The sequence below is a fragment of the Coptis chinensis genome, chromosome 8 (assembly GCF_015680905.1).
Source record: "Coptis chinensis isolate HL-2020 chromosome 8, ASM1568090v1, whole genome shotgun sequence".
In the NCBI taxonomy this organism is placed as follows: Eukaryota; Viridiplantae; Streptophyta; class Magnoliopsida; order Ranunculales; family Ranunculaceae; genus Coptis; species Coptis chinensis.
The window spans coordinates 4,381,490-4,407,142 of record NC_141463.1 but is presented as its reverse complement, the minus strand read 5'-3'; the positions used below and the strand labels follow the sequence as shown (position 1 = coordinate 4,407,142).

The 25,653-nt window shown below is 34.4% G+C and overlaps 1 protein-coding gene and 1 pseudogene across 2 annotated transcripts; one reads left to right on the top strand and one right to left on the bottom strand.

Moving 5' to 3' along the window:
• Positions 1-3,530: 3,530 nt before the first annotated feature.
• On the bottom strand, positions 3,531-8,946 carry LOC147479439 (cation-chloride cotransporter 1-like; annotated as a pseudogene). The gene is made up of 4 exons (XR_015205400.1): positions 8,746-8,946; positions 6,654-7,182; positions 5,130-5,291; positions 3,531-5,028 (listed from the first exon to the last, which is right to left on the bottom strand). The product of XR_015205400.1 is annotated as a cation-chloride cotransporter 1-like (transcript).
• A 569-nt stretch (positions 8,947-9,515) lies between these two features.
• On the top strand, positions 9,516-12,815 carry DELTA-ADR (delta-adaptin). The gene has a single exon (XM_086576682.1). The coding sequence runs from the start codon at positions 9,601-9,603 to the stop codon at positions 12,499-12,501; it is 2,901 nt and encodes a 966-aa protein (XP_086432808.1). The 5' UTR covers positions 9,516-9,600; the 3' UTR covers positions 12,502-12,815.
• The last annotated feature ends 12,838 nt before the right edge of the window (positions 12,816-25,653 follow it).

The window sequence follows — 25,653 nt, the reverse complement described above, 5'->3', positions numbered from 1 at the left end:
TATCTTATCTAAGAAATACCCTACCAATGTATCTTTCCATTCATCAATACCTTCATCAATAAGTTCTTGCAGGACAACTGCAGCCCCATCCTCTATGATGGGCGAATAGCTATTTAAATTGTGGTGGTTTTTGCAAAGGCAACCGAAGTTCAAGTTCAGACGGTGAACTCCAAAGGAATGGTGGAGGGGGGGAGAGAGGGGTGGGAAGCGGAAGATGAAGCCATATCGAAAAAGTTGTTGTAAAGCGATCAAAACCCTCTTCTCGGTTGGTCCAAACCCGCCTTAAAAGGAAAGAAACTTGATGAAAAGAAGATAGGATCGCAAAACCTAACTAAAAAAGTTCTATTTTAGGAATATAGGCACTAGATCGCAGGGGTTAGTTTAAACTTTAAACCCCTTTTTCTCACTTAAGGTCCCCATTGGAGTGGGCGAGAGAAGAAATTAATAAACTAGGAGATGGAGGTGTTTTTGCTAAGGGGACAAAACTAAAAATGACAAAATTCTGAAATAATGAACCAAAAAACCCACCCGCATTTCAAAAACACTCTCAAGGACAATAGTTGACTTTTGTCTGAAAAAGACAATAGTACCTTGGTATGCACAGGTGTCAGTGCATACCACCTTAGTATGCTACCTTAGTATACACAGACATCAATGCATACCAAACATCACAAAGAAAATGTTATGCATAAGTGTTAGTGCATACTACCTCTTGGTATGCGAGGTATGCACAAACGTCAGTGCATACCAAACATCACAAAGAAAATGGTATGCACAAGTGTCAGTGCATACTATCTCTTGGTATGTGAGGTATGCACAGACGTTAGTGCATACCAAACATCACAAAGAAAATTGTATGCACAAGTGTCAGTGCATACCATTTCTTGGTATGCGAAGTATGCACAGACGTCAGTGCATACCAAACATAGAAAGGTAATATTGGAAGAAGTAAAAAATAAAAAAGTCAAGTCTGTCCTTATTAATAATTAAAACGTGAAATCTGGTTTTTCTAGTAGTTATAAGTAAAAAAATGTCCTTATCAATGGTTTCAAAACCCAAAATTGTCCTAGACTATGATTAAAATTCAAATTGGGCCTTTTGGCTTATTTCTTGTTTTGCTAATTAGATAGAGTTGCCAAAGATAGAGAAGCAATTTTATGAGTTGGGAGAGACTGAGAGATCGTGCAAATGGATGCGATGGTTTTTGGGTTGCAAATGAGTGTTGTGGGAGCTATTTATATGCGGAAAGTGGAGGAACCAATTTGTTGCAACGAGCTATATGCAATAGTGGGCCAAACACTTGGAAATTGGTAGTTACTGGGAAATGGGTGTAAATGCATCCCATTACGTTGAACCAAACAGAGCATATAGTCAATTGGTGGTGCACTACTGAGGGCTGTGTGCCAAGTAGCAAGCGATGGACATGTGAAGAAGCTTACATCATTATCTGTTGAACAGAGGAAGCAGGAAAAAGAAAGAAAAGATAATATGTCCTAATTGTATCTCCAGAGGCAATCCATGTATTATCAACCTTGAACTTAATGAAATGATTCTCGCTCCCTGTGGACGTAGGCACAATACCGAACCACGTAAATCTTGTGTTGTCTTGATTTTTGTTTTTGCTTCTTTTTCAATTTCCTTATTAGCATAGCAGCTTCTACACGTACTCATAGGACATAAGTTTTATTGCAATCTAGGGAAAACTGGGAGAGGCTAAACTGGCTGAGAATCGGAAGGGACTCAGAAGTAATCAATAAGGAAACAAGTTAATTATGTAATTACCTAGTAGGTTAATTTTTGAAGTCCTCTGGAGCTAACAAGTTCAGTGTTTTAGGAGTGTCCCAAGCCTTTAAAGGTTTACGCCCCAAGATGGGAATAAATAGTTAATGCATGAACAAGAATTTCATTTCTCACAACATTTCGTGTGGAAGGACTTTGAACACTCCTTGTTTCTTGAAAGAACTAACGCTCAAGATAAGTCGATTGTCAATGATCATGGCGAGCGACAATAAGATAAGATCTCTTGATTTATGGAAAAAGGAAAAAGAATAAAAATAGAACTCCCATGTTAGTATGAATGCTTGCCAAAATCAGGCAAACAAACAATCTTGGATTGCAAAAACCTGGAAGCTCTGGTAGTCTGGTAGTTTCTAAGTGAATTTGAGCACAGCTAGTGATTATATTGCGTTGCACAAACCTCGTTAATTCACTTAAAAAGCTTCACAGAACAATTACATGCATTGATCCTAAAATGTAAAATGAACTAATCAAGAAAAACAAAACTCACTCCACAATCTAAAAAAGTTATGTGGAGCGAGAAAACATTACAAACAAAGACAAAAAGTACACTTGACACATCAATGAATAAGAAAACTTTGAACCGATATCCACTTCAAGCAATGCCCTCCAGCTGCAAAACTGTTTTTGCCTTTGAATTCTCATTTCTTCATAGAATCTCTGAATGAACATTTCTGCCCTCTGATCAACCGAAAAGTCTTCATCGCCTATCAAATGACTATGATGAGAGCTCTTTCGCCACCATCTTCGACATTTGGCAAAGCCTCTAAAGCATAATGTACTTCACTTTCTCCCTCAAACTCTGCTCCTTCCACTCTCAAACAGCTGCAGAAGCTTAGCATTGAATAGATGTCACAGCGGCTTCTCTTCTTAAATGAGCTTTTGTAATGGTGAAAAAGAGGAGTACTAGAAGGAGAAAACTCATACTCTTTTATAAAACCATAATTATAGTGCTTTAGAAGCTTGAGCTTCTTAAGCTTTGTAGTTTTCTTCAAGAAAATGAGTCTTGGGGTGGTGTATTTTTCCATTTTAGCCATCAACATGGAAGTTTTGAAGAGGTTCAAAGCTCTTTCCATGATGGGCATTCTTTTCTAGGCATTTCTGAAGACCAGTGAGGCAGTGAGAGACTTGAGAGACTGGGGTCTCTTCTGAATCACTCTTTTAGGTTGCCTATGCAATGCGGAAGATTTCACCCATGGTGGGAATTTTATGGGGGAGAAAGTCACACAGATGGTCAGATTTGAATTTAAATGTTGGTGGGGAGCTGTAAAAGAGATAGGTTTTTCCAAGTCATCTGCAATAAATTGGATAAAACTGAACTCAGGTTACAAAGAGATAGGCTTGAAGTTCACAGAAAACCTGTTGATGATGTCTAGCCACCTGACCTGAACTTTGTTCAGTTCACTGTACTAATGCAATAAACTTTTCAATGCAGTCACTAAATGAGCAATAATTAAGTATATAAACCACACTTTAATGAATATTCTTTTATAGTTCCTAAGAATGTCTAGATTTTGGTAGAAAAATAGAAGAAAACTGTACACCAAAGGTGTGGATTCTCGTTCAGGTCAAAAGATATAGTGCGAAGTGCAAACTAAATTCTAAAACAAAAATCAAGTCGGTCTGCTGAAACACTATGTGCTTTCGCAATTATAACATTTATATTCAAACAATCAGAGATTTACATAATCAATAAATAAAAACCAAAAAATGACTTTGATGTACAACTGATATACAGTAAAAGTAGGATGAACAATAAAGCATGACAAAAGAACGACATAAAAACATGGAAGATGTTACATGAATAAACCTAAAGATATATATCTTCAACTATTTTCAGCTGTTCTGATACAATCAATGAGTATCATCCCCGACGGACTAAAGAGAGGAATATGCAATGGACGACAGAGGAACTTTTTGGTAAGGAACTTAATGAAAGAATTTAAAAGAAAAAACTACAAAATTCTCGAAATATATGAACAATAAGAAAAAGGAAAACAAAGACAAACAGAAAAAAAAACGCATCTGATATCTGTCAAAGGATGGACCCTTCACTATGGCACAATGTTGATCGATAGATGGCATGTATTCCATATACCACAACTCTAGTAATGGGGAATTATGAAGCAGTTACGTGAAAAGGGTGACAACATCTCTTCTGTAACCCCTGGCCATTAACAGTCTTGGTACATTCTCTACCAACATATCCATGTATTCCATGTAAAAGTAGGGTGGATGGCTGACTGGTGGTGGGGGTAGGCTTACGAACACTACAGCTGCCATCCTTGAGTACCGCAATATCGTTGAATTTAGCTTCAAAGTTGTGTAAAGGAACTTCTCCACTTGCTGTTCATTCACAACCACAGGCTTTTCCGTCAGCCATTAGTGGTGCCCCTTCTCTTTGAGCTGTATTCTTCATCTCCACTAAATGCACGCCTCAATCTGCTGCTGAGCGCAGTGAAGTGAATGCTTCCACAGAGTCATCCTGTTGGCACATTACCTTCCACATGTGTCTCCCATGATTTCATTGTTATAACAATCACCTCAGCCTGCATGCTTAAGATCATATAGAAATTTCTTCACATCAGCCTTCAAATTATCTGCATCTGTATCCTCCTCTGCAATGCAGAATACCTGGATCTTGCAACTCTCAAAGCTCTCCTTTGTAAGAAGTAGCTGAGAGAGAGAAGAAGCATGAGACCACCATCCCTCAACAATCCAATACAAATCAATGGTCCCATATTGTCTCTGGTACTCGTTGGGCCACTCATCAAGGCCTTTGACAATCACAACTGCCTTGTTTGCGACAATACAATCATTGATGATGCCAACAAAGGTGGCTGGAATCTCGATCAGGCTTTCCCTCCGCCAGATCTCTGGGTACCTCATCACAACAATGTTTGGCTTAAGGTTGCCAAGGCCTGTTGTCTGGACAATTCCACGAAAGCCTACAGACATGTTGGGTGCCACAACTATCTCTGCCACACCTTCACAGCTTTGTAGTCTATGTAGGTGCTGACCTGGCGCAGGCAACTTTAGCATCCTCAGCACACTCATGGTAATCCCCATCAAGGATAGAAAAAAAGATGGACATACCTCAGCCCTTCTTCCTCATGCAGTTGGCAAAGTCAGCAAGTTTTGGATGGCAAGGAACATTCTCTGGAAGCTTTCCCCATGGCCGACAGAATATAAGAGGGATCGGATACCAATTTTTGGGGTGAACTTGATTCGCTGCAAGAAATGAAAGATGTTGTTCTCAGATCCCTCGTCAGAAGTAGCATACATGGGTAAAAAAAATATCATTTCAAGCAGTTTTAAGTTGGTAAAGATACCTCCTAATGATCGAAGACTGAGAAGGGCCAACCGGAAATACGCACTTTTGAATCCATCACCCCAGTCTCCAGCCTTCCCTTTTAGGCTCACATAATAATATATAAGGCTAACAAGGGCAAGAGAGACAACTGTGAATGACCACGAGATCAAGAACATAATAACTGCAGCAATCAAATAAAGAAGTATTAAAACACACTTAAAAGATTATTAAATAAACGATAAAACATAAAACATAAACCCTCAGACACATGTGGAACCATCATAACCCTATATTGATGCCCAAAACCAACGAGTTTGCTCATAAACCAATTATATAATCCTGGTCATGATGCTAACAGAATGCAATAGACAGATAAATAGTAATGGCCAACTGTTATCCATGAACAGCAAGTTTTTTACTCACTAACCAAAAATCCGGTAGAAACTGTCTGTGAGAAAACGCCAACATGAGAAAATAACACGTTACAGCCGCTCTGCTATCGCACTAACTATTGTCATCCAGTAACCATGAAGACACTAAGAACAGTTGTTCAATGATTTCGACACTCAAATAGACAAATAGATATTCATGGGTATAGAATAATATCACACAGAAAAATTAGTCTAAAATGAAATAGTGGCGCAAAAGGTCTTTAAAAGTAATGTGTGCAATGGAGAGAAACACACTAGAAATAGGTTTTTTAAACTTTATTTCCAAATAAAAGACTCCTGTAAGAAAAACACTATAAAATGGGGCCAGTATATACTGCATCTCTTTACTTCTGCTATATTCCATCAGCAGACACTGTTTACAGAATTTTGTCGGCCACAGTGGGTGCTGTGCTGAATTTTCAATTTGACAAAGCGCAGAGTAAAAATCAGAAAAAAAACCTCAGCAGCAGAGATTACTCAGATGATCACGTTATTTCCCATGCCTTTATCAAAGAGGTATATACCACTTACTGAAATGGTAAGCAATTTGTTCAATGTAACATAGTTTTCCATATAATGGTGTAACGTGTTTTGTTTCACATGCTTTTCTGTCTACACTCGACAAGTGATTATAAGATGCAATGAAAAAGTTGGGTGTTTCAGATTAATGAGCACAGGCAACACACTAACACTGTAACACGAGAAGACCAAATTTTGTATCTTGTAAAAACATTCTCATCTCTTTGGTGAACTTTGACAAGCTTCCAATCGCAATGCAATAGACATAATCAACAACTAAGATGAACAATTGGCAACAAGGACCTCCAAGAAATAGCAGGCTCCACTACATTGCATGTGTCAAAACAGATGGCAATAGACTTGAGAAAAGGTAACAAGTTAGGCATCACCAATAACCTAAAAATCCATTTTTAGTAAAGTAACTTAGTTGAATTGAGATAAAAGCAATGGCCCTGAGACTGCTTAAAAAACTATCCTAAGACAACAAGAGAAGATGTATATTGTCGCATGCTCAGTTATATATTTTCTTCAAGAAAGACAGACAGAGGGGAACTCTAAACGAACAAACATGACCAATAAGTTAGTCGGCATACCAATACAAAGTGATGCTCCGAGAAGAGAAAAGCTCCAGTGGTGAAATCTCCACCGGGGACGCCAGCTAGGTGCATCCAGAAGGAATGAAGATAAGTTCACCCCCGCATAACACTGGAGAAAAAACATGGTAATGGTTGGTGAGATAAGATCCAAGTTCCCGAGCACAACACACCCAATACATATGAATGCCGTAAAGGGGGTGGCAATGTAGGGCTCGCTCCCATCAGCAACCTTAAAATAATTAAGAACCGGTAGGATATCATCATTGGCAATTGCTGCAAGCAATCGAGGAGCAACAAATAGGGTTAACAAAATTGAAATGTTAAAAAATGAAAAACCCCAACTTGAAAGAAGCAAAAATGTGACAAGATTTTCAAAGAACAAATAATATACCTTGAAAGGAGCAAATTGACAAAGAACGATGCCAAGATGACGCAATGGAGACGAAGAATGAGGGGAACTCAGAGCTTCCAATAAAGAAGATGACAGTGAGGTTGTGCAATCAGGTTTCTTTTTATTTTTTTTTCCCTAAAAACAACTTTTGTGTCGTAGCTCAAACTAGAATATTATGTAAGGGTAGTAAGGATATTAAGTGAAATATCAACGTTAGTATGTCGGGAAAAAAATAGAATGGATGTCTAAGGAATTACAGGGGGGTTTAGGGGGGGTTATAATTATACGTCTATGCAGGAGGTGAATGAAAAATGGTAGGACATTTTCTTGGTAGGATGCAGGAATGTACTAAAACCAGAACTTCCGCCTCACAATGGTTGTATATCTGTTTTCCCCATCAACTTAGTCACCTCGTCAACAATGATGCGCTTATCAAGGAAACTTGTTTATTACTTCCAACTTTCATCTGTATGTGCAAATTTTATTTTATTTTCTAGCAAATAATATGTCAATACAGATTCAATAAAAAGTCTAAGTCTCTTGATTTAGATGATAGATCTGAGGCCTATGTTGTTGTTTCAAGAAAACTCATCAGAATTTTCATACTAAATTGTAGGGACTATGTTTTTCACAAATCCCAACTACACAAGATTTCTTTTACTCGTCCTTCCCATCTTATGAAAGACCAAGTTAGCTTTACCTTGACACTTTGTGTCACTATAGTGGTTCGTGACTCTTGTTCATGATTGAAATTCTACTTAATCACATGTTAGGACCATTTAAGTGGGAAGAAAATGACTTATTTTTAATGAAGAATGATATCTACATATTCATGAAGAACTAAAATTGGATCAGCAGTACTAGATTGTCCCACACTGATCCAAGTTTCTGAATAGATCATATGTCATGTTAATTTTTCTTCATGTTCATCCAATTACTGATAGTTTTTTTATTTTCTATTTTTTTTCCATAAATAAATTTTATTGATTATTGGGGAAAACCCCATACAAAAGTGGAAGGGACAAGTTGCACAGCTAGCCTTTTTTGAATAGCAAATCATCTCCTTCTGAAAACATGCTCGTTTTATTCTTTTCTATTTTTTATTTTTATTTTTTTCCCGGATTTATCACTGAAATGTATCTATTAGGTGTAGTGGTAACAATGATCGTCTTCACATCCTTTATTAAAGATCCCAATTGTGAATTAGTGAAAACATATGGGGCAAAAAAAAAAAAAACTTTGGTTAGACATCCCAAAATTATCAGAGGAAGAACATATAGTAGGACACGTTATGCTGTAATCATCAGAGAAAATTCACATATAAGTTGTTAATGAGCTTCTATTCAGTCGATGTAAGGGGAAACATTAGTCAGCACTCGGGAGGCAGTAGGCAGTGGTGTTGTTTGCTGGTGGTTGTGCTTGCAGTGGTTAGGGAAGGTTTATAAAACGAGGACCTTATCAGTGGAACATATATAGGATAAGAAACAAAGACATGTAAAACCATATCAACCTAGTTTCATTGTCTTGAAGCAATTGTTTTTCAAGTCTAATAACAATATACCATCACAGTAAACTATTTCCATTGTCTATCATCGAATATTTCAATACGAACGTTAAACTTGTTGGGCTTGTACATAAATAATAACAACGGCCATAAACAATCAAAAGTAGATAACTTAAATTAAAGTAGATTAATACCTTCAACTTTTCAAGCTGCGTTTGTGTAATGCTTTGGGATTTAAAGTCGGGTTGTAAAGCAGCAGCTGTTTTCTCAATTGCTGCTTCTCTTCTTCCATTTTCTTCTCTCTGTCTTTCATCACCACTTTCGAATGCAGAACAAGAAAAAGGAAACAGAGTTGTTATAATTGCACCCATTCTATTACTGAGCGTACCCGCCATTTGTTATTACTAAAATGACCCCCAACCACCTGTTGGACTCTCCAAGTAAATGTGGTTCGACCAGTTCCCGGAATCGGATCATCATAGCATAGTTTGGTTGACCAAGTAGTTGGTTTCAGGGGCATGGTATTTTTATTGTTTCTTAGAGTTTAGTTGTGAGTATATATATATATATAGTTCAGACTCTAGGATCGAAATTGCTATTGTGGTTACAAAATTAAGTCAATATTATTTTGTTTTTCTTTTGCTATAATGATCTATCCTCTAAAAATTTAGATTGGACGTTGTTTGTGCTCTCTGCGCAAATTAGGATTTAATAACAACTGGTACATATAGGTGTTGGCATGAGCAACATTCATTTTGCAAGCTTATGATCATTTAGAGATGTGCCACTAATCCCACTATCACTAAACTTGTATTTTTATGTACTGATATATATGTAGTTTGAGTTTGAATCTACTGATTCCACTACAAAATATCACACAATATCGTTTATCATGTTTATAGAGACTATCACTATTTTGGGTATTTAAAAAAAAAACAACGGGGTGTGTTTAAAAATCAGTTTGGGTGCAACTAAAACACAATGTCCATAAAAAAACAGACAAAAAAAAATAATTTTCCAGGCTTGTCCAATTTTCTTCTTCTTGTTGGATGATGGCACCATCAACAACCTCATCAATCATGGAATCCTTATTCCAACGCACACTAGACGACTTAATAAAAACAATCCGTTCCCAAATCCTTTCCGAACCAACCATCATCTCAAAATCCATTTCCGAAATCCGTAAAGAGTTAAAATCAACAGACCTTCAAACCAAATCAACAGCTTTAGAAAAACTCACTTACTTAAACTCATTATACTTTATTGACATGTCTTTTGCTTCATTCCATGTTGTTGAAGTTATGAGCTCACCTAAATTTATTCACAAAAGAATTGGTTATTTAGCTGCTTCACAATCTTTCCATGATCACACTGATGTAATGCTACTTATTACTAATCAAATGAGGAAAGATATGAACAGTGGGAATGAGTTTGAGGTTAGTTTAGCACTTGAATGTTTTTCTATTATTGCTAACATTGATCTTGCTAGAGATTTAACATCTGAGGTCTTTATGTTGTTAGGTAGTACTAAACTATATGTTAAAAAGAAAGCTATTGGTGTGATTTTAAGGCTTTTTGGGAGATATCCAGATTCTGTTAAAGTTGTTTTTAAAAGGTTGGTTGAGAATTTAGATAGTTTTGGTGATCAGAATTTGTTGTCAGCTGTTATTGGGGTTTTTTGTGAACTTACCACCAAAGACCCCAAGTCGTATTTACCTTTAGCTCCCGAGTTTTATAGGATATTAGTGGATTCGAAGAATAATTGGGTTTTGATTAAGGTGATGAAGATTTTTGGGAAGTTGGGTGTGTTCGAACCTAGGTTGGCGAAAAGGATCGTGGATCCGGTTTGTGATCATATGAGAAGGACTACTGCGAAATCGCTTATGTTTGAGTGTATTAGGACTGTGGTTGTTTGTTTGAGCGAGTATGAAATGGCGGTGAAGCTTGCGGTTGAGAAGGTTAAGGAGTTGTTGAATGATGAGGATCAGAATCTTAAGTATCTTGGATTGAAGGCGCTTTCGATTCTCGGGTCGAAGCATTTGTGGGCTGTAGTTGAGAATAAGGAGGCTGTGATTAAGTCTTTGAGCGATGCGGATCCGAATATTAGGCACGAGTCTTTACATCTTGTAATGGATATGGTGTCGGAGGACAATGTGAGTGAGATGTGTCGGGTTTTGGTTAACTATGCACTTAAGTCTGATCCAGAGTTTTGCAATGAGATTCTTGGTTCAGTTCTGGCAACTTGTAGTAGAAGTGATTATGAAGTTGTTGTTGACTTTGATTGGTATGTGTCGCTTCTTGGGGAGATTGCAAGGAACCCACACTGTCATAAGGGAGAAGAGATCGAGCGTCAACTTGTTGATATTGGTCAGAGAGTTAGAGAAGCTAGACCACAGCTCGTCCATGTTGCTCGTGACCTTCTCATTGACCCTGCCTTGCTTGGTAATCCGTTCCTGCATAGGACATTATCTGCAGCTGCTTGGGTGTCTGGTGAATATGTTGAGTTTACGAAGAACCCATTTGGACTTGCAGAGGCATTGCTACAGCCGCGGACTAATCTCTTGCCGCCATTGATAAGGGCCGTTTATATACAATCTGCATTCAAAGTTTTTGTCTTCTGTTTTCACTCATTTTTCGTGCGGAAAAAGACAACTTTGTCTTCGTCTTTTAATGATTTGTCTCGGTTGGCAAAACGTGAGGATTCTTTTACTTCTTTTGATTGCGAGCAAGATGAAGTGCTCAATTTAGGGCTTGAAAACAGAACAGGTGAAGATCTTGCTCTTGAAAATGGAGAGGATAGTGTCGGGCAAAGCTCCTTTTCTGCTTCCATTCAGAATGACCCTTTCACTCGTGAGTCCATTAATGGTCTGATAAATATGATTAAAATGTCTCTAGGACCACTATCAGGAAGCGATGAAGTAGAAGTACAGGAGAGGGCACGCAATGTACTTGGACTGGTTGAGTTAATACAACGAGAAACATCTTGTTTTGTTGAGAAGGAGGGAAGTTTCAAGGAGGAAGAACTCCAAGCTCTGAAAATTATAGAGACGATGCACAATGCTTTCTCAGAGGAGATAGGTCCAGTGTCAGTGACTTCACAAGAAAGAGTTCCAGTACCTGAAGGTCTCATTCTCAATGACAATCTTGTTGACTTGGATAGTATTTGTGGTGATATTCTTTCTCCTCCCTCGAGTTCATTTTCCATGGGAAACCGTCTGTTTGGAGAAATTGACACTAGTTCTCCCCTTGACCTCCAAAGGGAAGGAGATTCAGAACAATCAAACGAGTCCACGTCTTTGCTTGCTCAACACCGAAAGCGACATGGGTTATATTATCTCGCTGCAGAGAAAAATGAAATGGGATCCAATGACTATCCGCCTCCTAATGACCTCCAGTCCACAGGAAATATCAACGATAGTACTCAAGATCTTTTGAAGCTTACAGAGCAATCACTAGTTTCAAAGAAGAAAGCAAACCATTCAAAGCCACGACCTGTGGTGGTAAAATTGGATGATGGAGATGAAAAGCCTGTTTCAGATGTCAAACCATTGAAAGAGTTGGAAGAGGATCAGCTTTCTGGTGCTGTTCGAAATATTCTTCTTGGGGAAGAGGGTAATCCTTCATCTTCACAGAGTAAACCCTCAGAAAAGTCATCAGGGAAGCGAAGGGTTAAGGATGTTCTCCCAACTAGTGAACACACTAGTCATCCCAGAGAAAATTTGAGTGATCTACTGCCAGAGGTTGGAACCTCTTCTAGAAGGAGCAAACATCGGAGTCATGGTAAAGAGAGGAATAGAAGTCCTAAGAACAATGATGAAGGCAATCAAGGCAACCCTGAGAAAGATAAAAAGAAGAGTCATCGTCACAGTAGAAACAAGACTCGACAAAGAGCCGATTTGCCTCTGAATGTCGTTGCACAAACACCCGTGATCCCAGATTTTCTCTTGTAAGTTGTAACATCTTTAATGTCAGTGTGATTTTGTTTTTAGGAGCTGATGATGATGATTTGGATGCTGTGTTGTGTCCATCAGTTGGCTAACTGTAGAGTGTTATGCATATTCAATTCACATTCACCGTCAAGTTTGAGTAAAGGATTGCTTCATTTGTCCTGCTGAGAAATGGTTTTGGATGAACAATATATATATTCAAATTGACTGTAAAGATTTTTTTTGTTTTTTGTTCGTTTTGTTTTTTAAGTTTTGGATTCTCTTGTAAACAATACTCTTCAAATTTGAGGTTGATGAAGTGTTACTATTTCTTAGTAGTTGCTTGTAGCATGTTATATCGTATAGTTCGTGAGGCACCAGACTTACTATCTCTGTTCTTGTTTTTACTCCTCTCCTCATTATTGTTTTCTTCTTCTCATTGATCTTCTTCTTGTTCCCCAGTCTTTTTCTACCACCACAACCCAAGAGATCTCATCACTGTGTCGACCACATTCCAACCCCTCATATAGCCAAACACGAGCAACTCAGTAACTAATCTTTCATCCTCACCTAGTTGGGATTATCGAGTTCTAGATGGCTATTCACGTTCTGTGCCGAGATGGGGGAATCAGCGTACTGAGGGTGGTTGCCATCCTCAGTCAGCCTATGGAGTACTGCCAATTGAATCTTTGAATCGGTTGAATCTTGAGTCTTGACATACAGAAGCTCATATATAGGAATACCTCGGTTCTGTCTTTGAGAAATGGTTTCCCGAAGAGAACTATACAGGCAAACTTCTTTCACTTCTTTCACCTCTTTCCCTCAAGTGTCAATGTTGTACACTTTTCTCTTTCACAGCAATAAAGCTAAGGGTTAACCAATATTACTAATTAGGATTTCCCCCCACTAGATGGGAAATTAGGGCCTCCCTCCTAAATACACACAAATTGAATTTTTTTTGTGTGTATTTAGGGGGGAGACCCTAATTTCCCATGAAATCCTAATTGGCTCATCTAGTCATCTAGTAGGGGGATAACACTAGTTCACCCTAAAGCTAATTGTGATGTTTATCTCAGTTAGAAAACATTGTATAGTGTCAGAATTTTACTTCATGGGGTGGTAGTATGCCACAAGAGTACACCAAATCACAGGTTTAGTAAATAAAGCAGACTTTGTTTTCCTAATGAAGTTCATACGTTCCATTCTGATGCCACTGATGCCAAATTTTTGTTGGAATGAAAATGTCTTCAAAATTCAAATGTTGCTTTTATAATCCAGTGTGGGCTCATACATTGTTAAACTTTCCGTTTATTGATTTTCAGTAAAGATGATCTCCACTGGTAAAACTAACTTTGCCACTAATTAGTAATTACATACATGATGCAAAAAAGTTCAGTTTAAAAGCATGAGGTCTATTTTTTCACCACTAAGACAAAATCTCATTTTTGCAACCCCAGTTACGGACTTACGGTTGAGCTGTACTGCCCTTATGGATTCTAAGAATTTCGACCAAAACTTTGCCGAAAAAGAAATAACTAAGCAACACAGATTGACAAAAGCTCTCATTCAATAGAACATAGAAAGAGGCATCGACAGCAAACAGATGAAGTAACTTGGCTACATTAAAAGGCTCTGTACAATTGCAAAAGTGTTACTATCCCACGAGCTTGAACAAAGGCTTGCCTGAGTTGAGGGTTAGAAAACTGCTGTTCTTTGAGTAGTGTTAAATGCTTTTCCAGCTGTGTTGAAGAGCTAAATTAACTAGTTAACATACGGACCTTAGGTGTGATTCTATTTAGATTGTTGTTGCGTCTAGGCATGTAAGAATACCAAAACTGCAACAAACTTTTCTTCTAACACCTAAATGTGTAGCCATTACACTCAGAACATACACACATTCAAAAGAAAAGGGTAAGTCACGCTTTCAGGAGATATGCTTGTAACTTGTACTACTGAACTGAGGATAGGTCTAGTCGAAACTGGTTGGCCAGTGATGCTAGGTCTGATCCAAACTCGTCTTGTCTATGATGCCTTTAGGTGTTAGTACAGTGCTTGACTCCTCTGTGAACTCCTTGGTCCCGACCACACAAAATCCCAAGTGAGTACTGTTTCTTGAGCTGCAAGCCAAGTGACAAAAGAGTGTTTAGCGAAAGATAATTTAATCCATATGATTTCGGTCCAATAAGTCTAATGCTTGGACATTGGTACTTCTGCCAATTTGTTATCCCACTAAATTGATATTCCATGACTGATCCAGGTGAAGACATGTGAATGTCAGAATAAATTTGAGGAAATTTATCTCACAAAAGCCTGAGGATGAAGGTCTCTGTGATGGATGGTAGTACTCAATGTTCAATTTTAGGTTGTGCATAGAGGGTGAGGCGTTACAATAGCCCTAGGTCCCCCCCCCCCCATTTGTTTTTAGAAAAAACATGTTTCTTTTTCCTTGTTGCAAAAGATATTATCATTCAAAAATGTAAAGCGAAAGGTATTTTCATTCAAAATTTATAGCAGATAAATAGATAACAGAGGAAGTACAAATTAACACACTAAGTAAGCAGATAGCAGATTCATTAGACCAAGTGGTAGCTCACACACTTCTGTGCTAACAGGCATGCTCATGTGATACGTTCTACAGTTCTACCACATTGAATTATAATAGAGAAATAGTTGAAACTTCCTAACGTAGTGTTTAAAAAAGTAGACAACCACAATTCACAGACAAAATAGAAGCTAGAGACGGACTGAGTACTAGACTGAGAACTTGAGAAGTAGGATCCATCAACTCTTGCACTCACATCCAACCACAAAGTTGTTGATTCCCAGAGTTCATGCTTTTTGAATCCCTTCCCACAAGGTAATGATATTGCTTCCTCTGGACCTTGTACACCAGATTCTGTGCTTCCTGCATAGATAAATTTATCAAAGCCATTTCCAGATTATAGTGCCTTCACAACTGCGGAATCTTCGTAAGAGAAAGAGCCATCAATGAAAAGCAAACAGATCTGATCTCCCAATTGTTAGGTAGAGAAAGAAGGGGGTGGATAATTGATTTTAAGGCTTCAGTTTGTTAGAGAGTAAATGATTGATTTCCTATTTAACCAAATAAAGTATGCAACGTTTGCAATTTGCAAACAAACATATTGCTTTTGTAAATTCTGACTTAAGCTTGCATTAAGTTTAAATCGTCTGAACAATATCAAAGATACCAACTAAGGCCCTAACTCAAAACTCTCGGGTCTCCAAGTAAAGGGGGAAGCAAACCATAACCAAACACAGGAGAACAAGTAGGCCATCAATAAAACATGACACTGGAGTTGCAGATGCTCTGGAAATCATCAGTCACTATGCGCATTATTTGCAGCAAAGCCATTGGTAATAATAGACTGGTTTCCTTCCAGCATTTGCTCATTTTTCTATCTGATAGATATATTCATGAACTACATTTCTCGAGGATTAAAATCAATTAACCAAATCAGAAGTATATAAATCTTAATCTCTACAACTATTTTTTCATTGCCAAGAATGAAGTAACGATGACAGAGAATGCTCTCTCAGATAGCCTGACCGCTGACCCTCATGAAAAACAGATCCTAATGAAGTCTGTTCGTGTATGTGGCGCACGGAGTATCATGTGTTTACATAGACCGAATTCATTTAACCGAATATATATTAGACCGAATTAGTATTGCGAATGATGACAACCAAACTAGTAGAGCTATATTGGAAAGAGTCTTTTAAAATTATACAAACTACAAACCTTATATCATAATGAACTATGTCAATGGTAATTTGAACGCCTAAATGCTGAAATCTATTATCTACTATCTATATACTAAAGCAGAGACCTCTAATGGAAGATTTTCTCTTTCCTATGTGGCACTCTAATATGAGAGTTAGTTTTTTGCTCTCTGCTATGTGGCACTATAATATAAAAGATAATCTTTTCTAATAGTGTACAATCCCACATACATAGAACATCTTTGGAGTTTGGAGAGTTTGAGTATATTTCCAATTCTTATATTTGAAGAGTTTAAGTGTATTTCAAATTTTTATATAATTGATCAAATAAAAAAAATTGCTAAAAAATAGATGATTTGTAAAAGGTAATTTCCTATTACGATTCAAACACTTTTAGTGCTCCAATTCTTATATATTTAATCAAATAAAAAAATTGCTAAAAAATATGTGATTTGTAGAAACTAATTCCTTATTACAAATCATACAATTTTAGTGTCTATGATAAAGCAACGACTTATTTCGAATATATCCTTAACACAGCCTCAAAACATAGTTAAAAACAATTATACAAAAAAATAACATCACAAAAAATATAAAATAAAAAAAAAAAAAACAAAAAAAAAAAAAAAAAAAAAAAAACAAAAACAACAACAACAAAGCAATAATGACAAATATTTTAAAAAATATATAATACTGAATGAAACTAACGTCAAAAAACAATTAATGGGGAACCGAAAATTGGATGTAAATGCATCGAACTAACCTCAAATAATATTTAACGGGAAATTGGAAATTGGATGCAAATGCAAGTATTAAACTAATCTTAAAAAGTAATTAATAGAAAATTGGAATATGGATACAACTGCATTAAACTAACCTCAAATAATAATTAAAGGGAAATCAAACTTGGATGCAAATATATCAAACTAACATAAAAAAATAATTGTCGAAAAATCAGAAACTAGATGCAAATACATTGAGCTAACCCTCAAAGATTAAATTAACGGAAAAATCAGAAATTGGATGCAACTGCATTGAACTAACCTCAAAAAAATATTAATTATAAATTGGAAACATGATACAAATGCGTGGAACTAATCTTAAAAAATAATTAATGGGAAATCGGAAATCGGATGTAACTACACTGAACTAATCTCAAAAAATAAACTGGATGCAAATGCATTGAACTAACCTCAAAACATAGTTGGGTTATAAATTGTGGGAATATTTCAATAAGTATAGTTTTGCATTTAAAATGGTGTTTATCTTATCTCTTTCCGTATGATTGAGAACTCCTTGCTATTCAAGTAGCTTCAATATATATGAATTTTACCTTATTAGGCAATCTCACAAAACTTCAATTAAACTTATTTTATTAATTATAAACAACAAAATAAAGTTGAAAGATTTATCAAAAGTGTGTTCTTTTTTTTTAATGGAGAGTGAGGTTTTCACGTTATAAGAAATTTGGTTGAGTGATCAATATAATATTAATATATAATAGTTATGTATATTTGTAAATATTTTTTCAAAATAATTAATATAACAACACCCGTTCGTAGATAATTAATGGGAAATCGGAAACTGGATAATCTTCGATGATCTCACATAGTAAATCAAGCATAATTTACTTTTTATGTCATGTTTGTAAGGACACTACAGATAGATCAGTAGAAGTTGGTATTACACACCACATTAGATAATTAAAAGGAAATCGGAATCTAGATTCAAATACATAACTAAGCTCAAAGAGTAATTAATGAAAAATCAGAAACTTTATGCAAATGCAATAAACTAAACTCAAAAAATAATTAACTAAAAATCGGAAACTGGATGCAATTGTATTAAACTAACGTCAGATAACTAACGGGAAATCGGAAACGGTATGCAAATACATCAAACAAACCTCATATAATAATTAATGGGAAATCGGAAACTGGATGCAAATGCATTGAACTAAACTCAAAAAATAATTAACATAAAATCAAAAACCGAATGCAATTGCATTGAACTAACCTCATAGAATAATTGATGGGAAATCGGAAACTAAATGCAAATGCATTGAAATAATCTCAAAGAATAATTAGCGGGAAATCAGAAACCAAATATAATTGCATCAAACTAACCTCAAAGCATAAATAATCAGAAACTAGATGCAGATGTATTAAACTAACCTTAAAGAGTTATTAATGAGAAATCGGAAAATGGACCCAAATGCAATGAACTAATTAATCTCAAAGACTAATTAACGAAACATTGAAAAATGGATAAAACTACATTGAACTAACCTAAATGAATAATTAACGGGAAATTATAAATTTGATGTAACTGCATTGAACTAACCTCAAAAAATAATTAACGGGAAATCAAAAACTTTATGTAAATGCATTGAACTAACCTCAAAGAACAATTAACATAAAATCGGAAATTGGATGAAATTGCATTGAACTAACCTCAAAAAATAATTAACGGAAAACCAAAAACTGGGTGCAACTGCATTAAACTAAAATCAGAGATTAATTAATGGGAAATCAGAAATTGGATGCAAATGCATTGAAATAACCTCAAAAAATAGTTAACTGGAAATCGGAAGTCGGATGTAACTGCATCGCACTGACCTCAAAGCATAAATACGAGTAATTAGGAACCCAAAATGAAAGTGAGTTTATAAAAATAGACTCTTACATGTATGCAAACTGTATAGAAATTGTAAACTATCGAACTAACCTAGAAAAATAATTGACGAAATCAATTTGGGATGCAGATGTATTGAACTAACCTTAAAGAGTAATTAACGGAGATTGAAACCGGATGCAAATGCAATGAACTAATCTCAAATACTAATTAACTAAACATTGAAAACTATATGCAATCAGATTGAATTAACTTTAATGAATAACTAACGAGAAAATCATAAAGTGGATGCAATTGCACTGAACTAACCTCAAATAATAATTAACGGGAAATCGAAAACTTGATGCAACTGCATTGAATTAACCTCAAAGAATAATTAATGAGAAATTGAAAACTGGATGCAACGTATTACATTAAACTAACCTCAAAGAATAATTAATGGAAAATAAAAAACTTGATGCAAATGTATTGAACTAATAACCCTAAAACATATTTATATTATATGTAGGAGAAATAAATGTCTCGACAAATATAGTTTTGCATTTTAAGTAGTGTTTATCTTAATTCTTTTATTGTGATTGGGAATGTCTTGCTATTCAAGTAGCTTCAATATTATCTTCGCCACAATGGATATTCTCACAAAACTTCAATCAAACTTCTATTGTTAAACCTAACAATAAAAAAAAGTCGATGAATTTTATCAAGGTTTGATGCTTCCTTTTTATAGAAAGTGGTGCAAGAAATTTAAATGAGTAATTAATATAATTTTCATATCTCATAGCTATGTATAGTTGCTAATATTTTTTAGAATAATTTAATATAACGACACCCGTTCGTAGGACATGTTCATGTGATAAATCTTTTCAAGTGGGAGTAGTGTATTCTTTGAGGATATGGAAACAATCAATCTATTTTAGAGATTTGTACACATTAGTACGTAAGCCGAGCGGTGATGATTTACCGCTAAATCACCATAAATCTAATAAAACTATTATACAAGCTAGATCGAGTTTAAGATAATTCCATCTGAAAATTACGGATTAATATCCTAAACCACAAAGTGAAGAGGCAATCTCAATTTGATCCCTTAATTTCCAAGTACTTATACACCATAATCGCTACTCATTTACGTATTTCGGCTTATTTTCAATAAAAATATATCCTGATTCGAAAATTTGCCGCTAACTCACCATAAATCTAAGAAAACTATTATACAAGTTAGATCGAGTTTAAGATAATTATATTTGAAAATTACGGATTAATATCCTAAATCACAAAGTGAAGAGGCTGTCTCAATTCAATCCCTTAGTTTCAAAGTACTTATGCACCATAATCGCTGCTCATTAATGTATTTCGGTTTATTTTTAATAAAAATCTATTCTGATTCGAAAATTGGCCACTAAATTACCATAAATCTAAGAAAACTATTATACAAGCTAGATCAAGTTTGAGATAATTATATTTGAAAATTATAGATTAATATCCTAAACCACAAAGTGAAGAGGCTATCTCAATTTGATCCTTTAGTTCCCAAGTACTTATGCACCATAATTCTGCTCATTAACGTATTTTGGTTTATTTTCAATAAAAATATATTCTGATTCGAAAATTTGTATGTGACATTTTGTAAAGCTTTTAAGCACACAAAATATTTAATAGATCGGTATGCCCGGTCCAAAATCTAGTCTATATACTAAAGCAGAGACCTTTAAAGAAGGATTTTCTCTCTCCTATGTGGCACTCTAATATGAGAGTTAGCTTTTTTTTCTATCTTATGTGGCATGAAAGATAATATTTTCTAATAGTCTCCCAGGTACATGGAACTCTTTGGGGAGTTTGAGTGTATTTCTAATTCTTATATTTTGAGAGTTTAAGTGTATTTTCAATTCTTATATATTTGATCAAATAAAAAAAAAATTACTAAAAAAAATAGGTGATTTGTAGAAATACGAATCAAACACTTTTAGTGCTCCAATTCTTATATATTTGATCAAATAAAAAAAAATGCTAAAAAATAGGTGATTTGTATAAACTAATTTCCTATTACAAATCATACAATTTTAGTATTTATGATAAAACACCTAACTTATTTGAATATATCCTTAACATGGCTTCAAAACATAGTTAAAAACAATTATACAAAATATATAATAGAAAAAAAAAAAAAAAAAATAACGGCAAAGCAATAATGATAAATATTTTAAAATATATATAATATTGAATGAAACTAACGACGAAAAAAACAATTAATGGGGAACGGAAAACTGGATGCAAATGCATCGAACTAACCTCAAATAATATTTAACGGGAAATCGAAAACTGGATGCAAATGCAAGCATTAAACTAATCTTAAAAAGTAATTAATAGAAAATCAAAATATAGATACAACTGCATTAAACTAATCTCAAAGAATAATTAACAGAAAATCAAAACTTGGATACAAATCCATCAAATTAACATCAAAAAATAATTGTCGGAAAATCAGAAACTGGATGCAAATGCATTGAGCTAACCCTCAAAGATTAAATTAACGGGAAATCGAAAACTGGATGCAACTGTATTGAACTAACCTCAAAGAAAAATTAATTATAAATTGGGAACATAATGCAAATGCGTGGAACTAATCTTAAAAAATAATTAACGGGAAATCGAAAACCGGATGCAACTGCATTGAACTAATCTCAAAAAATATATTGGATGCAAAACCTCAAGAAATAATTAACGGGAAATCGGAAACTGGATGCAAACTCATTGAACTAACCTCAAACAATAATTAACGGGAAATCGGAAACTAAATGCAAATGCAACTTTATCAAATAATAAACACGAAATCGAAAACTTGATGCAAATACATTAAACTAATCTCACGTAATAATTAACGGAAATCGAAACTGGATGCAAATGCATTGAGGCCGACCTCAAAGAACAATTAATAGAAAATTGGGAATTTGATGCAAATGTATTGAACTAACCGAAAAGAATAATTAACGATCAATCAGAAACTGGATGCAACTGCAATGAATTGATCTCAAAAAATAAATAATGGGAATTGAAAATTAGATGCAACTGCATTGAACTAACCTCAAAATATAAATAACTAAAAATCGTAAAACTAGATGCAAATGCATTAAACTAACCTCAAAACATAGTTGGGTTATATGTTGTGGAAATGTCTCGATAAGTATAGTTTTGCATTTAAAACGATGTTTATCTTATCTCTTTCCGTATGATTAGGAACTCCTTGCTATTCAAGTAGCTTCAATATATATGAACTTCGCCTTTATTAGGCAATCTCACAAAAATTCAATTAAACTTCTATTATTAAAAACAAAACAAATGAAGTTGAAGAATTTTATCAAAGGTGAGTTTTTTTTAATGGAGAGTGAGGTTTTTCACGTTATAAGAAATTTGGTTGAGTGATCAATATAATATTAATATATAATAGTTATGCATATTTGCAAATATTTTTTAGAATAATTAATATAACAACACCCATTCGTAGATAATCTTTGAAGATTCCACATAGTGAGTCATGCATAATTTAAAGAATAATTAACGAGAAATCGGAAACTAGATAATCTTCGATGATCCCACATAGTAAATTAAGCATAATTTACTTTTTATGTCATGTTTTCAAGGACACTACAGATGGATCAATAGAAGTTGGTATTACACACCACATTGGATAATTATAAGGAAATTGGAAATTTGATTCAAATACATAACTGAGCTCAAGGAGTAATTAATGGGAAATCATAAAGTTTATGCAAATTGCATTAAACTAATGACAGAGAGTAACTAACGGATAATTAGAAATTGAATGCAAATCCTTGAAAAATATTTATCGGAAAATCGGAAACGGTATGCAAATACATCAAACAAACCTCAAATAATAATTAATGAGAAACCGGAAACTGAATGCGAATGCATTGAACTTTACTCAAAAAAAAATAATTAACATAAAATCAAAACCGAATCTAACCGCATTGAACTAACCTCATAAAATAATTGGTGGAAATCGAAAACTAAATGCAAATGCATTGAAATAACCTCAAATAATAGTTAACGGAAAATAAAAAAACTGGATATAATTATATCGAACTAACCTCAAAGCATAAATAATAATCGAAACTAGATGCGGATGTATTAAACTAACCTTAAAGAGTTATTAACGGGAAATCGGAAACTGGATCCAAATGCAATGAACTAATCTCAAAGACTAATTAATGAAACATTAAAAAATGGATGAAACTGCACTGAACTAACCTAAATGAATAATTAACGGGAAATTATAAATTTGATGTAACTGCATTGAACTAACCTCAAAAAATAATTAACCATAAATCAGAAACTTGATGCAAATGCATTGAACTAACCTCAAAGAACAATTAACATAAAATCTAAAATTATATGCAACTGCATTGAACTAATCTAAAAGAATAATTAACGGAAAATTAAAACTGGATGCAACTGCATTAAACTAAAATCAGAGATTAACTAACGGAAAATCAAAAATTGGATGCAAATGCATTGAAATAACAAAAAAAAATGGTTAACTAGAAATCGGAAGTCGGATGTAACTGCATCGCACTGACCTCAAGGCATAAATATCCACTTTTTTAGCCTTCTCATATGAATAATTACAAGTAATTATGAACCCAAAATAAAAGTGAGTTTATAAAAACAGACTCTTATATGTATGCAAACTGTATAGAAATTGTAAACTATCGAACTAACCTAGAAAAACAATTAACAGGAAATCAGAAACTAGATGCAAATATATTGAACTAACCTCAAAGAGTAATTAACGGGAGATTGGAACCTGGATGCAAATGCAATGAACTAATCTCAAAGACTAATTAACGAAACATCAAAAACTGGATGCAACTGTACGTACTAAATTAACTTTAATGAATAACTAATGGGAAATCATAAAGTGGATGTAATTGCACTGTACTAACCTCAAATAATAATTAACGGGAAATCGAAAACTTGATGCAACTGCATTGTACTAACTTCAAAGAATAATTAATGAGAAATTAGAAACGGGATGCAACATACTATATTAAACTAACCTCAAAGAATAATTAATGGAAAATCATAAACTTGGTGCAAATGCATTGAATTAATAACCCTAAAACATATTTGTATTTTATGTAGGGGGAATAAATGTCTCGACAAATATAGTTTTGCATTTTAAGCAGTGTTTATTATAATTATTTTTATTGTGATTGGGAATACCTTGCTATTCAAGTATCTTCAATATTATCTTCGCCGCATTGGGCATTCTCACAAAACTTTAATTATTAAACCTAACAAAAAAAAAAAAAAAGTCGATTAGTTTTATCAAGATTTGGTGATTCCTTTTTATAGAGAGTGGTGCAAGCAATTTAAATGAGTAATTAATATAATTTTCATATCTCATAACTATGCATAGTTGCTAATATTTTTTAGAATAATTTAATATAACGGCACCCATTCGTAGGACACGTTCATATGATAAATCTTTTCAAGTGGGAGTAGTGTATTATTTGAGGATATGAAAATAATCAATCTGTTTTAGTGATTTGTACACATTAGTACGTAAGCCGAACAGTGATGATTTACCGCTAAATCACCATAAATATAATAAAACTATTATACAAGCTAGATCGAGTTTAAAATAATTTTATTTGAAAATTACAGATTAATATTATAAACCACAAAGTGAATAGACTATCTCAATTTGATCCCTTAGTTTCCAAGTACTTATGCACCATAATCATTTGTTCATTAACGATTTCGGTTTATTTTCAATAAAAATATATTCTGATTCAAAAATTTGCCGCTAAGTCACCATAAATCTAAGAAAACTATTATACAAGCTAGATCGAGTTTAATATAATTCTATTTGAAAATTATGGATTAATATCCTAAACCACAAAGTGAATAGGCTATCTCAATTTGATCCCTTAGTTTCCAAGTACTTATGCATCATAATCGCTGCTCATTAACGATTTCGGGTTTATTTTTAATAAAAATATATTATGATTCAAAAATTTGCCGCTAAATCACCATAAATATAATAAAACTATTATACAAGATAGATCGAGTTTAAGATAATTCTATTTGAAAATTACGGATTAATATCCTAAACCACAAAGTGATGAGGCTATCTTAATTTGATCTCTTAATTAATTTCCAAGTACTTATGTACCATAATCGTTGGTCATTAATGTATTTCGGTTTATTTTCAATAAAAATATATTCTGATTCGAAAATGTGTGTGAGACATTTTGTAAAGCATTTTCAGCCCACAAAATATTTAATAGATCCCGGGCGTATGTCCGGGTCCAAAATCTAGTCTAAAACTATTATTGCACAGGGGGCGAAAATGTTCCTAAGGGTTTTCAGCGTGCCACGTCAGCACAAATTTTAAGTGGGTACACAGAATTAATTAAAAGTCAGGACAGTAGTTTAATTATTTGCGAGTTGGTTCCTACTACAAAATAGATCAGAAGTTGAATTTTGCTGGAGATTAGATAGATATTCTCGAGATACATATAATAAGAACAAAACAATTACACGCCCAATCTTTAAACCAATTCGCTCAGACACAAGATTTGAATCTAAAAAAAAACTTCAACTTCAATTAGGAATCCTAAAAACCCAAAACACCTTCAACTGCTATTAACCAAAAAAAATAAAACACCCAATTTCTCCTCTAGATCTAGCTTCATCTTCTCTAACCTGCAAATACCTTCACCAAATCTCCAAACAAATCACAATCTCAAGATCATTAGACGCCTCTCGAAACTTAGA

Bases quoted from the DNA above. Each gene is read 5' to 3' on its own strand.
- DELTA-ADR (XM_086576682.1), top strand. From the start codon at position 9,601: ATGATGGCACCATCAACAACCTCATCAATCATGGAATCCTTATTCCAA.